The sequence below is a fragment of the Mustela nivalis genome, assembly GCF_964662115.1.
Source record: "Mustela nivalis genome assembly, chromosome: 3".
NCBI lineage: Eukaryota > Metazoa > Chordata > Mammalia > Carnivora > Mustelidae > Mustela > Mustela nivalis.
This window is the reverse complement of record NC_139022.1, coordinates 114,641,328-114,658,005: the sequence shown is the minus strand read 5'-3', so window position 1 is coordinate 114,658,005 and position 16,678 is coordinate 114,641,328. Positions and strand designations below refer to the sequence as shown.

Here is a 16,678-nt window from a genome sequence, read left to right as displayed (position 1 = left end):
TGTATTAACCTCCCTTCTGGCTCCTTTATTGGTTCTATGCTTGTTCTTATTTTCTTTCAATTCCCCCCCTCTTCTTCTTTATGTTATCTTTTATACACACTATGAAACTCTCTTTAACACGGTTATTTATCAGACCTTACTGTAATTTACAATGGCCTTTTTATTTCTGCATCTCGGATGCTTTGTTTCAAAGAAGTTTTCCTCTAGCTTTGTGTGGCTTTCTGCAGTCCTTCACGCTGTCCTGTGATCTCACTGTTAGCTGTGGAGGGAGCCAGTATCTGGGTCTGGATAGCACTCTCTCCGAGGGCTTCCTCCATCCTCATGTGATGAAAAGATGATATTCCAGGATGTCAGAGCAGCGAACAGGAATTGCTTCCGTGTACGCCACGGGAGCCCTCTATGCTACTGTCGTCTTTGTGATCTGATTGATGGACTTTCACACCCTTGTAGTGGAAAGAAAGGAAATCCCTGGACCTGGAGGATTTTGGAAGAAACGTGATCTTTGTGGTTTGCTTCTTCTCCCAAGTCGCTGGAAAGTGAAACGGCTCTGATTGTAAAAATGAAAATTGATGTCCTTACCAGCTGGAAAATGATCTGTCATGACGAGGTTTCTTTGGGGATTCTTGCTGTATCTCCTGATGTCTAACTACGGAGCTAGATTTCAGGAGAACTATTGTGTTTTTGAAGGCAAGCTGCTTCAGTTCTCAGTTGGTTTTTGTGGGCACGGGGGCCACTGAAAAGAGCTCTTTCTCTACATAACTCTAAGAAATGTGTTTTTATTTTTTAATTCTCTTTTTTTAGTTTGATATAAAGTTGAAACGATGTCAGATTAGTTTCAAGTGTATAACATAGCGATTTAAAAACCGTACATACTACTGTGGTTGCTGCAGCTGTAGCTGCCGTCCGTCACCGAATGTTATTACAGTGTCATTGACCATCGCCGTGATGTGCTCTTCATCCCCATAAAGTATTCATTCCATACCTGGAAGCCTGTACCTCCCACTCCCTCTTATCCATTCTGCCCACCCTCTCTCTTCCCTCTGGCAATCCCCAGTTCTCTGTGTAGGGGGTCTGTTTCTGCTTGTTTGGTTGCTTGGTTGGTTGGTTTTTAGATTCCCCATGTGAATAAAATCATATCTTACTTGTCTTTCTCAGTTTAAATTATTTCACTAAGTGTGATACCCTCTAGGTTCATCCATGTCACAAATTGCAAGATCTTGCGCGCTCTCTCTGTTTGAGCTCCTCCTTTTTCATGGCTGAGTAATATTATATTATATGCATGTGTGTGTGTATACATGGACACACATCTTCTTTAATCATTTATCTTTTGATGGGCACTTTCATCGCTTCCATATCTTCACTATTGTAAATCATATTGCAGTACATATAGGAATGCATGTACTTTTCAAAAGAAATTCCTAGATCAGGGACGCCTGGGTGGCTCAGTTGGTTAAGCAGCTGCCTTCGGCTCAGGTCATGATCCCAGCGTCCTGGGATCGAGTCCCACATGGGGCTCCTTGCTCCACAGGGAGCCTGCTTCTCCCTCTGACTCTTCCTTCCACTTTGTCTGCCTGTGCTCGCTCTCACTCACTCACTCTCTCTCTGACAAATAAATAAATAAAATCTTAAAAAAAAAAAAAAAGAAATTCCTAGATCATATGGTCATTCTGTTTTTGATTTTTAAAGGATCCTCCATACTATTTTCTACACTAGTTGTACCAGTTTACATTCTCACCAACAGTGCATGAAGGTTCCTTTTCTCCACATCTTTGCCAACACTAATTTCATTTCTCTTATTTTCTTTTTTTTCTCTTCTTTTCCTTATTTTTTTACCTCCCCATTCAGACAGGTATGTGATATCTCATCATGGTTTCAATTTACATTTCCTAATGTTTAGTGATGTTGAACATCTTTTAATGTGTCTTCTGGCCATCAGTTTGTGTTCTTTGGAAAAACAATTTTTAATCATCTTTTTTTAAAAAAGATTTGTTTTTAAGTACTCTCTATACCCAAAATGTGGGGCTCAAACTTACAACCCCAAGATTTAACGTTGCACACTGTATTGGCTGAACCAGCCAGACACCCCTGGAAAATGTCATTTTATTAAAAAAAAATCTGCCCAATTAAATAGAATGCTTAGATTTGGATCAGAGCACCACTTCTGCTGCCAGTACTTTGGGTAAAACCTCTGTCAACTTTCACTTGAGTGACTACAACAGGCTCCCAGCTGCCTTCCCTGCTTCCATGTTTGCCCCCTCTCTCTGTTCACCTCACTGTAGCCAAAGTGATCCAATAATGGATCCCAGATAACCAGTGTTCTTATTTCTCTCCCCACTAAATTTCTCTCCCCACTATATTAGTTTTCCTTATTCTAGATTTTCCATAAATGGAATTATTCTGTGAGTACTCTTGTCTGTAAGCCCCCTTCACTCACCACGATGTTCCAAAAGTCCCGGTCATTGTGTCTATCAGTAGTTTGTTGATTTTTATTGCTGAGTAATATTCCATCGCATGAATATGACAATTTATCTGTTCTCTTACCGGTGGACGGATGCAATTTTTTCTTTTCTGAACTGTTAGGAATAAAACTGCAATGAAATGTCTTGTACAAGTTTTCTTTTGTTTGGGATAAGAACGTAGGAGTAGAAATGCTGGATCATAAAGTAAGTATTTGTTTAGGTTGTTTTTTGTTTGTTTGTTTGTTTGTTTAAGTGGGCTCCTTGCTAGACATAGGGCTTGAACTCACGACCCTGAGATCAAGACCTGAGCTGAAATCAAAAGTTAGATGTTGAACATACTGAGCTGCCCAGGTGCCCCTGTTTAGTTTTGTAATAGTGTCAGACCTTTACCAAAGTGCTTGTAACATTCTATGTTCTATCCAACAATTTATCAAAGTCTCATTGTTCTTGATCTTTGCCAACATTTGGTATTGCCAGTATTTTTTGAATTTTAGCCCTTCAGTTCGGTGTATAATTGTATCATGTTATGATTTTAATTTTCATTTCACCTATAACTAATTATGTTGAAAACTTTTATTGGTTTGTGTATTTTAATTTGTGAAATGTCTATTCAAATATTTTGCTCATTTTAAAACATTGGATTATCTTTTTATTACGAAGTTGTAGCAGTTCTTTATGTATCTTAGGCCTCAGTCCCTGTGCAGTATGTGTTCTGTGAATATTTTCTCCTAGGTTGTGGTGTGCATATTTATTTTCCTAATGGTGTCTTTTGATGAGCAGGAGTTAGAAATTTTGGCAAAGTCTAATTTATTAACTTTTCTTTTATGCTTTTGCTTTATTTTTTTGGTTTATATATTTAGATATATGATCCAGTTGGAGTTAATTTTTGTGTATGGTGTGAGGTCGGGGGGCAAAGCTGATATTTTTAAGATGACTATCTAGTTAATCTAGGAATATTTCTAGGCTTCTTATAATGATTCCTTATAAAAATTCCAAGTACTTCTGTATATTGCTTTTCTCTTGCTGCTGGAGCAAAGTATTATAGACTTAACAGCTTAAACAATGCAGATTTATTATTTGTGAGATCTGTAGGGCAGAAGACAGGCCCAGAATTTTCAATAGATTAAACTGGTTGTTGGCAGGGCTGTGCTCTTTTCTGGAGGTTCTAGGGAAGAATGTGTTTCTTAGCCTTTTCCAGATTCTAGAGGCTACTCACCTTCCTTGACTCTTGACTCTGTTGTGGGTTGAGTTGGGTCTCTCAAAAGGGTAGATTGAAGTCCTAAGCCCTGGTATTTGTGAATGTGACCCCACTTGGAAATAGTCTTTGAGGATGTGATTTAAATGTGAGAGAGGATGAGGTCAGCCTGGAGGACAGTGGGCTGGTGACTGGTGTCCTTGTAAGAAGAGAAGAGTCATCACTGGCTGCCAGTCACTGGCAGAGATGGAAGAGCTCCCATGGCAAGCCAAGGGAAGCCAAGGATTTCTGGCAAGCTCCCAGAGGCTAGGAAGAATGGAGGGAGGATTCTCTCCTATAGGATTCAGAGGGAACATGGCCCTGCTGGCACTTTGATTTTGGACTTCTAGACTCTAGAACTATGAGACAATCAATTATCTCTGTGTCAACTCTGAGTTGACATAGAGTCAGTTGTCAACTATGAGACAAATTCATCGAAGCTGCCCCATCATGGTGCTTTGCTGTGGCAGCTCTGGGAGGCTAACATATCGCCCCCCAACTCCACCCCCTTCCCCCCGTATCCATCTTCAAAGAAAGCAGGGATGGGTTCAGTCCTTTTCCATTGCTCGGCTCTGGTCTTCCTGCCTTCACATCTCTCCATGATCATAACCAGGAGGGTTCTGTTTCAGTCCATTTGGGCTGCTACAACAAAATGCTACAGGCTGGGTGGCTTATAAACTAAGGAGATGTGTCACTCACAGTGCTGGAGGCTGGAAGTCCAAGATCAAAGTGCTAGTGAAATCATTGTCTGGTGAGGATCTGCCTCCTGGTTCTGAGACTGTTGTCCTTCTGCTGTGTCCTCACGTGGAAGAAGGAGACAGTCAAGATTTCTTGACTTTTCAAGCCTTTTTTCATAAAGGCTCTAATGCCACCTATGAGTGTTCTATCCCCCTGACCTGATCACCACTCAGAGGCCCCAACCAGCTAATACTATCACCTTGGGGGGTAGGATTTCAACATATAAATTTTGGGGGATACAGACATTCAGTTTATAGCAGATTCTCTGTGGTTTTTTGTTGTTGTTGTTTTGTGTTTTTTTTTTTTCCTTAAGATTTATTTATTTGAGAGCATGAGCGTGAACATGAGTGGGATGGGGAGGGGCAGAGGGAGAAGGAGAGAGAATCCTCAGGTAGGCTCCCCGCTGAGCACAGAGCCTGACACAGGGCTCAATCCCAGGAACCTGAGATTGTGACCTGAGCTGAAATCAAGAGTTGGGCCCTTAACCGACTGAGCCACCTAGGTGCCCTGCAGATTCTCGGTTTTAAGAGCTCATATGATCATATTTTTCACCTAGATATTTAGGGTAATTTCACCATGTCGAGGTCCTCAGCCTTAAGCCTATCTGCATGGTCCCTTTTGACTGTAAAGTAACCTATTCACAGGTTCTGGGTATAGACATTTTGGGGTGCCGCTAGCTTTTATAGCATAACTTATATTTTCAAATCTGTGGTAAATTAAAAAATTTTTTATATTCAAAAATTAAAAACAAATGTCATTTTAATAAATGAAAGATTCTGTGATTGGGTTAAAAAAAAGGAGCTGCAAAAAACCTCTTCCCATGAAACATAATAATAAGCTTCGACTATGAAATTACTGTTTCTTTGTTGACTTGTTAATGTACATGAATATTAGTGAATTACTGTGTTTGGGCTTACTATTAATGCATATAAATGTTAAGTATAGGTTAGCTATATATTTGGCCAAGCATATATTGCAGGGCGTTCCTTATGTGTTAATTTTATAAGATGTCTTTATTACATGGGTGTGCACCCAACAACTTCGTTACAAATATAGTACAGGTTTGGAGACATTATATTATCCTGAAGTGACTTCAATCAATAATAACTTTGGTTTTATAAAGGTCACTTAGTAGATCTATGTTTTTTTTTTTTTTAAGGAAAATAAATTTAACACAGATTAAGTAATTATTCCCACATTTTGATATCATAATTGCAAGTTTCAGATTGTCTTTTCAAGACAACTTTCTTTTTTCTTTTTAAAGATTTTTATGTATTTGTCAGGGAGAGAGAGAAAGTGTGTGCAAAAGTAGGCAGAGAGCCAGGCAGAGAGAGGGAGAGGCAGGCTCCCCGCTGAGCAGGAAGCCCAATGTGGGACTTGATCCCAGGGCCCCGGGATCATGACCCCAGCTGGAGGCAGGCGCTTAACTGACTGAGCTGCCCAGGTGCCCCTAAAAGGCAACTTCTAATGATCATTAAAAAAAAAAAAAACAGTATGGTAGGGGCACCTGGGTGGCTCAGGGCTTAAGCATCTGCCTTTGACTCAGGTCATGATCTCTGGGGTCCTGGGATTGAGGCCCGCATCGGGCTCCCTGCGAGGTAGGAAGCCTGCTTCTCCCTCTCCCACTCTCCCTGCTTATGTTCCCTCTCTCGCTGTGTCTCTGTCAAATAAGTAAATAAAAATCTTAAAAAAAATAAAAAGCAGTATGGTAATTTCTTTATGAAGATCTTGAATAGACATCTCTAAGTGAAAATAATCAGCTGTCCTAACACCCTGCAAACAAGTAGCTGTGGCCTGGGAAACACAATCGTAGGACAGCTTCACTAGAAAGGTACCTCAGGGGCCCCTGGAGATCGTGTGCTTTGGAAATCTGTGTCAAGTGATTTAAAAAGCGCAGAACACCACATAGGTCAGAGATGCAGGCAAGAAATTTAAATACAGTTGATAAAATGGGAGTGTGGAGCTATAAATGGTATTATATCGATATATTATTTTAGATAGGATGTAGTTTTTAAACAGTTATGTAACTAAATCAATACGGAGAAAATAAAAGTTATTGTTATGTACGCTTCCTAAAACTTATAGATTCAGTTTGGCTCCACGCTCACTCTTTCTCTCTCTGGAACAGTCTCTCTCCATTGGGGAAAGGGGAGTTTGTCTTACTCTTGGGGTAGCCTGATATTCGGGGGTGGATGACGGGGTTGTGTGTTACTTTAGGAGGCATGAGTCCTTGGCTGGCTGGTCTGGTTCTGGATGGAACTGGGAGCAAAGTCTCAGAAACACGCCCGCTGCCTCTTCTGGCTCGCTCTGGTTCCCCCCTGACTGCACTTTTCCTCTCTGGAAGAGGGATCAGGCGTTCAGGTTTCTTGGGGTGGAAATAGCTCTCCTGAGGACCCCGGAGAGACATGCATTCAACCTTAGCTATCCCTTCATCCGCCTTGAAAGAAATTCAAGGAAAGGAGGGACTTGGGTATCTGTAGTATATGGAAAAGATCTATGCTGTCAAGCAAATCGCTTTTGTTCTCAATAGCAAAAGGGAGCTTACAGATGCATAGACTTTCGGGGACATGGTTATCTTGCCCCTATTTTGTTTTTGCTATACAACAAATACAAGGGCCAAGTAAGACACATAAAACAGATGAAAACAAATTTAAAACAGACACCAGAAAGCTTTTTTTTTTTTTTCCTGTCCTGAAGACTGCCTCTCGCAGGGCCAAGCAGATAAGGGTGAAGAAGGAACTGCAGGTTGCTGGGAAAGTAGCTGGACCAAGTGGCATTTGGAGAAACTGTTTCTTTAAGATGTGAGCTGGCTTTGTTAGGCCAAATGTATTTTTTTTTCTTTCAAAAATGTCTTGTGTACTTATTGATTCTACACAAAGCTTCGCATGCTTGTACTCTCTCAGCCCGTGGCACAGTTGAGCAGAATACTGCCAGGAAAACAGAGGATGACAGCTTGGAAGGAAATTTAATTAAAGTGGCTGACACAGAGCCACAGCTTTTGATCTCTCTCCCTTCTCCTTCGCTGGGCTAGTTCTACTCTTATAGGGGCTAGTGGTCTTTTGGGGGCTATTGGCCTTAATTCTTGTGGATCGTGAATGGTGTCTCTTATCGCCATTTTTCTTGGTCCTTTGTGGAATGCAGAACACTAGCTCTGGGGCAGAGGAGGCCTCACCTTCCTGGACTCCTGCTTCAGAAACAAAGGGGACTGTCTGTGGCTGACTCTCCAGGACTGAGTCGGGCACAGCCCCGCCCACCGCCGGCCCCAGCTGGAGGGGTGGGGAGGACGTGGGAAATAGTAAAAAGAAGGGAGTTCACAAGAGCTGTGTGCGGGCCCGCCCTGGCTTAGTTACCCAGGGTGATAGAGGACACAGGAGATGGGACTGAAGAAAGTGTGCGGCTTCCTTCTTGACATCTCTAGAGCTGGTCTGTTGTATGCTCTCTGCCGCAGGCCACGTGCTTGGAGATGTCCGTGCTTGTCATGGTCATTACAATCGTAGGAGTTTGAATTCTTAAGATGCAAGCAATGACTCTTCTGACAATTAAAGTAATTGACTGTAAGTAATTGATTAGGGGGATAGCTCAGAAAATTCTGGGAACACTGAAGAACGGGACTTAGACAGAAGGCAGAATCGGTCAGCTCCGGGATCGAGAGGGGAGGAGGTGACCCAGAGTTCCATGGGAGGGTCCTTAGGTTGACTACGAGAACTGTTATTTGTTCTTGTTTTATTCTGCGCAAGTCCCATTCCAAGGAGAGAGAGCCCAGTGGTGGCAGGTAGAGACCACTGATGTCCCAGTGTGACTGACTTGGTACTTTGTCCCAGGAAATCCTGGGGAAGGGTGATGCATGTGGGCCACCCATGGAGACTTACAAAGCTTAACAGCACGTGACTCATTCCACCCAGAGAGTGAGTAGTAGAGGTGATACACACCCAGATCCTTTTGCCTGAAAGGCTATCTTTTTCCCCATCTGCCATGCCACTTCTCCGGTCGGTGGGTGGAAAAGGATCCTGTACATGGTTGGTTTTGTGTCTGCTGGCAACAAAGTGACTCAGGTACAGAAAGCGATAAAAATTGGAGGCTGTGAAGGGAGAAGATTGATTTTTGTTAGCAAATAACTCTCGTGATGCTTTTCTCAAATACCTTCCTATCCGGACATCGTTGACACTCTGTTCTGGTTTTACGACCACCTCTCCACTTTTTCTTTCCCTTCCCAGCACTGACAGCTGCTGCGATTCTATTTCTGGAGAATTTCCCAGGGCTTGGTGTTAGGTTCTCTTCTCTTCGTCCCTTCTCATCCATATACCAGTGACCCCTCATCAACTATTGACTACAGGGTAAAGTCCAAATGGTTCAGTGTGACCTTAGGGCACCTCACACCCGAGCCCCGTCCTGCCCAGTCATCTTGTCTTTTGTACTTGATGATGCCGTCATTCAAGGTCCACTGGCCCGTCTTTCCTGTTCCCGCATGCATGTCTACATTTGTGCATGCTCTTCTATTTCCCAGGGTCTCCTTCCCACGGTCTACCTTATTTCCAAGTCTACCTTACTCTGCAACATCCAACTTGATTCCCACCATCCCTAGGAAACCAACTCTGGCAGCCCTAGGTTTCAGCCACCACTCTCTTGGCCAACACAGTTTAGGCCATCTGTCTGAGGGATTCACTACAGCCCTTGACCCCATACCATTTTATAATCTCATCTGCTTACCTTGTTTCTCTGAATCGACCCTCAACTTTTGAGGGCAAAATCCCTTTAGGACTGGATATAGATGTCCAATGAATACTCCTGTAGTTAATCTGCCTCAAAAATCAGAGTTTTGTAAGCTCTCTGTGAGAAGAGAAGGTCTTCGGCTTGGCCTCCCATGTCCAGCACCACCGACGTGGCAGCTGGTCCAGGTACGGATGAGGGTCCTCTCATGTGAAAAATCCAGATGACAGTGAGCCTTCCCAAGAGCCTTGCATCTGACTCTCCTCCCAGATGAGATCCACGAGGCTTCCTAGAAAGGTGCAAAAAAAGCAACCTAAATCGAGAAAGTCCTTCAAAAAGATGGGAAGACATTTCCAGAATGATTCCCCAAAATACATTCAGATTGCCAGCAACACTGTTACTGTGAAATCACCTACACTTTAGACAGGGGCCTGTTCGGCTGGGGGCAGTTCATCGTGGTCTGTACAGGTTCATTCCTCCCCAAGGTGGTAGAGAGTCTGAGAGTACCCTACCTCCCTTCATTCACTCACCGATTAAAGCAGAACGCGAGTTAACTAAGCCGTGGGTTCATCCCAGGCGCTGGTACGTGGCCATGGGGCCTGGGCCCCTGCCGCGGGTCCTATAGCCACGAAGGCGCAGGCTGAGGCTAGAAATCCACCGCAGCTCCAACAAGCAGGCTTCTCAGTGGCAGAGTAGGGGCCGGGTCCATTAGAGCCAGAGGAAGGGGGTAAACCTGGGAGCGGAAACCACAGAGGCTGAAGCAGGCCCTGGGGTTGCTTTTTTGACACTTTTTTAGGAATTGGCCATTCCCAGCATATACCGCTGTTTCATTAATGCAGCTCACGCATGGAACAGTAGTTGTCTGGGGAAGGCTATTAATGCTCACTTTCCCTATGGCTTGCGCTAAACATCATGTAAAGCGTTTTCCTGTTTTCCTTTGGAAAATGTCTACACTGCATCCTGACATTTAATCTGCAGCCCTAACGGGGGTGACTAATGGGAGCTGTTGGTTCTTGGCTATTGCAGAAGTAAGCCAACTTAATCTAGTAATATCTTTTTTAGGCTCGCAGGAAAAAAGGAGGGGGAATGACAATCAAGTAACACAAGCAACTAGTGTGCTTTCTTTAGGCACACTTTGTAAAACAAATGTGTATTTGTTTTTAAAGTTTGGAAGGTCTGGTTTAAATAACACGTTTAACCCTTCGAAAGCCTGGGCTATCGAGGGCGTTTCAAGAAGTACATGGCCGCGGGGATTGGTGGGGGGCAACTCCGTGGCAGCCAGGGAGGGTCTTGGCGTTCTGGTGCGCACACAGGGTCTCTGGTCTTCAGGAGGTTGGGAGCAGTCACACCGAGGGTGGGGTAGACAAAACAGAAACCAGTGCTGGAATCGTGCTTGGAAAACATTTGTGGATTCAGTGTGAGCCAAAACCGTGGGAACTGGACTATATCCTCAGGGTTTCAAAGAGACCCAAATAGGCTTACCATGGAGTGGAAATACGAAGAGCACCAGACGACAAAGCGGCCAGCCAGGCTCCGGTCTCACCTCCACACAAACGAGCAGTGCCATTAGCTGGGTGCCAGCTCTGGGCCTCAGTTTCCTCATTGGTAATATGAGGAGGCTTCTAAAGGGCTTTCTAGCTGACATTCCATGACACTCAATCATCCTAGAGGGGATTATCCTATGTCTGTGTTCTCTTTCATGTCTGGTTTCCTAGGGCTCCGTGGGAGGGAGGACTCCGGCCGTGTCTGCAGCCCGGCTCCCGGGGCTGTTAGTCACAACTAGAGAGCCAAGAGCAGGGGAGAGGTGGTAGATGCCTGTGACCGCACTGGCACTTCTAAAGATTCCCTAGAGGTGAGGACCATTGAGGAGACATAGCCAGGGGCTATGGGAAGCCCAAGTTTCAGGGTCCTGCTTAGGAAGTAGCTTTGGAATCATGACCTGAGCCGAAGGCAGTGGCTTAACCAACTGAGCCACCCAGGCGTCCCAGGAAGTAGCTTTGTGTCTCTATGGGGCACATTCTTATGCTAGTGGATTTGGTCACAGCAGGAAGAAGAGGAGGGGAAGAGTAGCTGACTGTTAGTAAGTGTGGGCTGTGGGCTGGGTCCTCTGTTGATCACATGGCCTGCCCTGTCTCACGCAGTCCTCTCAGCTGTGCCCAAGGGAAACAGCACCCTAAGAAAAGACCCAAGGCTCAGGGAGTTCAGGTAGCTCATCAGAGGAGAAGGAATTCAACATGGGTGTGCTGAGGGATGTCAGCATTGTGCCTTCTCCCCTTTTGTTTCCTACCTGCACACGATGCCAGGACACCTGGGGAATTTCTCCGTACCAGTGTACCAGTGCCTCCCAGAGTGGGGGGATAGGATCTCGGAGGGGGCTTCAGATCCCAGGGAGCCAGATGAGTCTGGCCCATCCCCAGACTCAGGTCAGCCTGATGGGAAGGTTTCTTTCTTTTACCAGCAAGGTGATTCTGCCTTAGTGGTTGACGTGTGAATTTAAAGGAGCTGCACATTGTAGTTTAGGACTCTGCTGTTCTGCATCCCTGAAGGCATTTTCAAGAAGAATTTGGGTCAGATATACATACTTCTTATTAAGCAAGAAGACCATAGCTTTCTCTTTGAGTGAGCAATCATGGTTAAGAAAAAAAATAAAAAAAAAAAGAAACAAGAAGCTAAATATCAAAGGCAAGCTGGCTGAGATTGCAAGCAGGGCTGTCCTGCTCACTTTCTGTGTGGTGTTAGTGAGTCGTCTTGTTTCTCCCTGTCTCTCCAGAAGTAAAGATGCCTAAAGTTACCCTTTTTAAAATTTTAATGGTGCTGTTTCAGTCTTTCCCAGTGGATTGTCTTTGTCTTTAGAAAGCTTCCAGTAATTGCCACAAGGTCCCAAAGATGTGTGATTTAGATTCTGTCCAAAGTCTTTGGAGCATGAAAGAAAGTGGCTATTTGAATAAATTACGTTTATTCTCTTGTGGACTCTTGTAAATCAAGGAGTACAAATGAGCCACAAGCGGCGTGGAAAGGAGTGAATGGAACTGATTGTTTTGCAGAGAGATGGGAAATTTTAAAAGTTCCAGTTTATTCTTGAGGAGCATGAATATTTCTGAACCTTTAAGTTGAACTGTATCAAATTACCATTCTATAGGTCAAATATGGCAAAAGGTTGGCAATTCTTCATGGTTCATTTTTAACATATGAATTAACCTGTTTTCCCTGAAGCACTAAGGATAGGAAAATAAAGGTTTGTAGGACTCAGATAGATTGATGCTCTGTCCTTTTAGCTGTATTTTCCACCCACTGCCCCAAGCATTTATTTTGTGAACCAAGAAAGCAATGAATGCAAAATAAAACCTTGGGTTATTTAGAAGGGACAGACTGTAATGAATGATTCTGTGTGATATTCCTAGGTCATCCGAAAGGGGAGGTGTTTGAATTTAGAGTGAAATCCCCGGATGGTTTTTATGGTTCATGTGCAAACATGACCATCACCTTTCATCTACCACAAGTAGGCAGCAAAATAAAAAAGTATTCAGTAGAACGAAATTTTTAAAAAATCCAAGTCTAAACACTAATGGAAAGAGAATTCATGTTATCCGAAGACCAAATTTTTGCTTATTATTACTAATACATGTACCCACTGGATTTGGTGTGTGTGTGTAATCTCTGGGCTTAGTTTTGCATAACTTAGCTAAAGTAATTTCTGAGGATACATTTTATGAGAATGACAAAATGATACAAAATAGATGAGCAGTTAGTTAGCAGAGAGACACAAATTAATGATGGCTGTGCCAGTGCTCAGGGTAAGAGAATTGTAATAAGGCCGCCAGAGGTGCCTGAGAAGGTTCTTTCTACGAGTGACTTGAGGTAGTCAAATGTTTGCCAGTACCTTCTGTGGAAAGCCCTGAATGGTCTTTCATCTTTTCCGTGTAAAGCAGCTGATGGCGTGGATTCTCAAAATTCCTTCAAGAGCAGGTTAAAGGTAAAGTTAAGAGCGTTGTTGCTCACAGTTCAAAGTTAGAGTCAAATTTATTTCCAGGTGATTTCACATTACGAGCTCTCCTACTGTAGCAGCAATAGATGCCAGATGAAACTCAGTCGGTCTATTTAGAAAGCGTGCCCTGAGGCAAATTCTTGCCTCCCTGATAGACAGAGGACAGTATTGAGACCAGTCATGGTATTTCCTGGTTTTCTCATCCCCTAGATGAGTAAGTTGAGTGTATAGATTCTCAAACTTTGCATTGAACTGACTTATAAGACATTCCTGTGCTCATGTCAACAGGGCATCAGGAAAAAAAAAAAAAAGGTGGGGGTTTCAGTTAAGTCAGTTGTCATATTTAGCCCCTTACCCACTGAGGAAGTCTAATGCTGCAAGAGCTGGGAAGCTCTGGATTCTTGTGGATGCGGAGATGCCATTTGGCCTTGGGGATGCTAAGTACTGTTGCTTAAAAACTCAAGCTCAGGAAAAGCCTTAAAAAAGAAAGCCTTGGAGAATGTTATACTTCCTTACAGCTGCTTTAATACAGTGATCCTCAGAGCCTACATGGGGATGACATGAAGGGATTCTCAGGTCTCTAGAAAGATGGGGGGCTCCAAGGCATCTTAGAATCTGTGGGGGAAGGGAATGACCTACTGCCTTGATTTTTGTCCTTCTACCTGAAGAGGACTTTACATTGTCATTGTCACTTGAACACTCCTTGTCACAGACTGGACGGCATTCTCTCATTTTTCTGTAACTGTGGCTGGCTCTCTTTCTGGCACTTTCCTACAGGTCTCCGTAGGCAAAACCCCCAGCGCCTCCCACCAACACAGTGAAGGTTATAGTCTCATAAAACTCAGCCAGCAAACTACCCCAAAATAAGCTTTATTGCAAGAAAAGTGTCATATTTGATACACAGAACTACAAAAACAAACAAAACCAAAAACCATAAGTTTTTCCTCACAAACACTTGATTACAAATTTACACTGTTTCTTTTTTTAGGTATTAAAAACACAAAACAAAACCCCCAACTGGATATAAATTGGTTATGAATCTTTGGTCAGCACAGGTGTGAGAGGAGCAACCTGGAGCCTGCACGCGCTTTGGCCATTTCACATATGAGGTTTGGTCACTGGTCCAGGGACAGGTTCTTGGGTTGAGAAGTACACGGGGACGTTCTTCTATCAGCACGTCCTGGTACAGAATCTCTTCAAATGACTAAAGCAAACTAAACATCAATTCATTGTACAAACATCTCTCATACACAATAGGCTATGATAAAATGAGGCATATGGTGTATAACTACAGTATTAATGAAAATTCTAAAAAAAATGGATTTAAAAAAAACAACAACAACATATATTCCTCGGCTGTACTGCATGATTTGTTTGCACATATGGCAATCCTGAAACAGCTTGAACATAATAAATGCACCATTAATCTAAGACAGCACCAAACACTACAGAACGCCAGGCGTTCCTTGGCAGAGGACTGGCCGCGCCTCGGCGGCCTCCGGTGCCGCGGGAGCGCGGCCCACCCTGGATAGGAATGAGGTGTTGTGGGGAGCACATGTGCTTCCTTGAGGTTATATGAAGGAAATACAGTACGGTTTGGCCTGCAACGCTACTGGTCTCACAAGCAGTCAAGGTATTTTGCTACAGTGGTTGTGCTTCATCTTCGGTTGCCTGGTGTGTGTCTGGTGATGGGAACGATCGTCACCGCGAGCTGCTCTGGCTTTGATCTCCTTTCTGAAGGATCTCATGACTTGGCCGTCTTTTAAGTTATTGATTATGCTGCCCTTACAGCTCTGGGAGGCTTTCTTTAAAAATCGTCAGATGGGTACCAGTTGGACCCCTGGCAGAAAACCAAAAGGAAACCTCTCTTGAATCTACTGGATTTTTTAAAAAGCACCTCTAAAAGAAATAGCTCAAATTTATAAATCTAAAGAAAAACAAGTGAGTTTCCCTTTTTGTTTACATAGTTTGTTCATTTCTCCATATATTACTGCATTAAAAATAAATAAACATCTATATTTTTTTTAATTAGCAACTATAGCAAAATACCCAAAGTGTTACAGACTGCTAACAGGAAAAAAAAAAAAAGCTCACATTATTTTTGTGCATTTAGTGCCATATGCTGATCTCTTGAACATTTAGTTTTAGTTTTCTTTTAATATATTTTAAAGTGAAGTTATATAAAAAATACAGTAACCACGGTTGCCTTTGTACTCAAATCTTTGGCCATACCAGAGTCTCAATTACCCCTCCCTGTGAGGGTCAACATTCTGCAGTCTGAGACAGGGAGGAAAGAAACAAAAGTCTTTTTTCCCCCTCTTTGCAGTTAATCGCTGATTTTTCCGAGGCTGCTGCAGGCTGGCTGTGCAGGGACTGGAGCCTGGGAGCCAAGTCTGTAAGGGGTTAATAGAGCTGGATCTGCAGCCTCATTCTGAGAGCCTCCCCGAGCTCCCCTAGGAGGTAGTCATCCTCATTTCGGTCTTCCAGTTTCTTAAGCTCCTTCTTCTTGTAGAGAGGGATGCTAGTGATTTCCAGTGTGTACGTGCCGGGCGCAAGCTTCCTCTTGGCTGTGTGCAAGTAGCTGAGCCCGTTTCTCTGGTGGATGCGGAAGATCCCCTCGTCGTTCCCTTGGGAGATGATATAGCGGATGTGGTTGTTGAGGGGCTCGATGGCTGGCATGAGTTCTAGGATGTGCTCCTTCGAGCCAAGGCCAGAGAGGTTGAACTTCATTTTCATGGGACTGTCCATGTCAACACTGTCCAGGCTAATGTGTTCAACCTGGAGAAAGAGAAGGAGAGGACGTGGGAAGAAATTCTAAGGCACACGCAGAGGACGGGGAGGGGTTTTCTGCTGGGGCTGTGGCCAGGAGGACAACTCTGTGCTCTCCGCATCACGAGTGATTGTACAGGGAGGCTCCCGCGAGGCCCTGGCAGCTGGGGGCAAGGTCGGTTCCACAGAGTGCAATCTGGAGATCTGTACAGCCTCTCATGCACCTGACCCAGGTCCGGTGACAGGGCTGAGCCTACAGAGAGCTTCACACTGTAAAATACTGTTGATGAGTTTATGGAATAACAAGCTTATTGATGAAAAAATAATTTAAGAAGTGATTGTGTATATATAGATATAGATAAAATATAATATAGTTTAAATATAATATAATATAATATCTAAAATATAGATATAGATAAAAATAATTTAAGAGGTGATTGTGTGTGTGTGTGTGTGTGTGTGTGTGTGTGTGTGTATATATTTTAGCTGGAGTCTAATTTCAAAGTGTGGCTCTTAGCCAACGGTAGTGATGATCCCCAGAGCAATCTGGCCTCTGAAGGCCTGGCTTGATTTATAAGGCCCCCATAGCCATGAGTGGGGTGTGTTTACAGGGAGCCATTAGTGAAGACATAGGGGCCTGCAGAGTCCTGGGCTTGGGTTTGAATCAGCTTTGGTAAAAAAACCAGTATGGCAGGTCCCAGATAAACCAAGTCTCACTTGGTCAGAAGAGTGGGAGGTTTTAAAATGCTATTTTATTATTATTTTTTAAGGATTTATTTTAGAGAG

At 43.5% G+C, this 16,678-nt stretch overlaps 1 protein-coding gene across 1 annotated transcript in view; it reads right to left on the bottom strand.

Moving 5' to 3' along the window:
- Positions 1-13,977: 13,977 nt before the first annotated feature.
- FBN2 (fibrillin 2) overlaps positions 13,978-16,678 on the bottom strand; it is a 247,924-nt gene continuing 245,223 nt past the window's right edge. Inside the window, exon 64 of the mRNA XM_082723375.1 lies at positions 13,978-15,901. Coding sequence (XP_082579501.1) covers positions 15,527-15,901 — 375 coding nt within the window. The 3' untranslated portion in view covers positions 13,978-15,526. The remainder of the gene's footprint in view (positions 15,902-16,678) is intronic.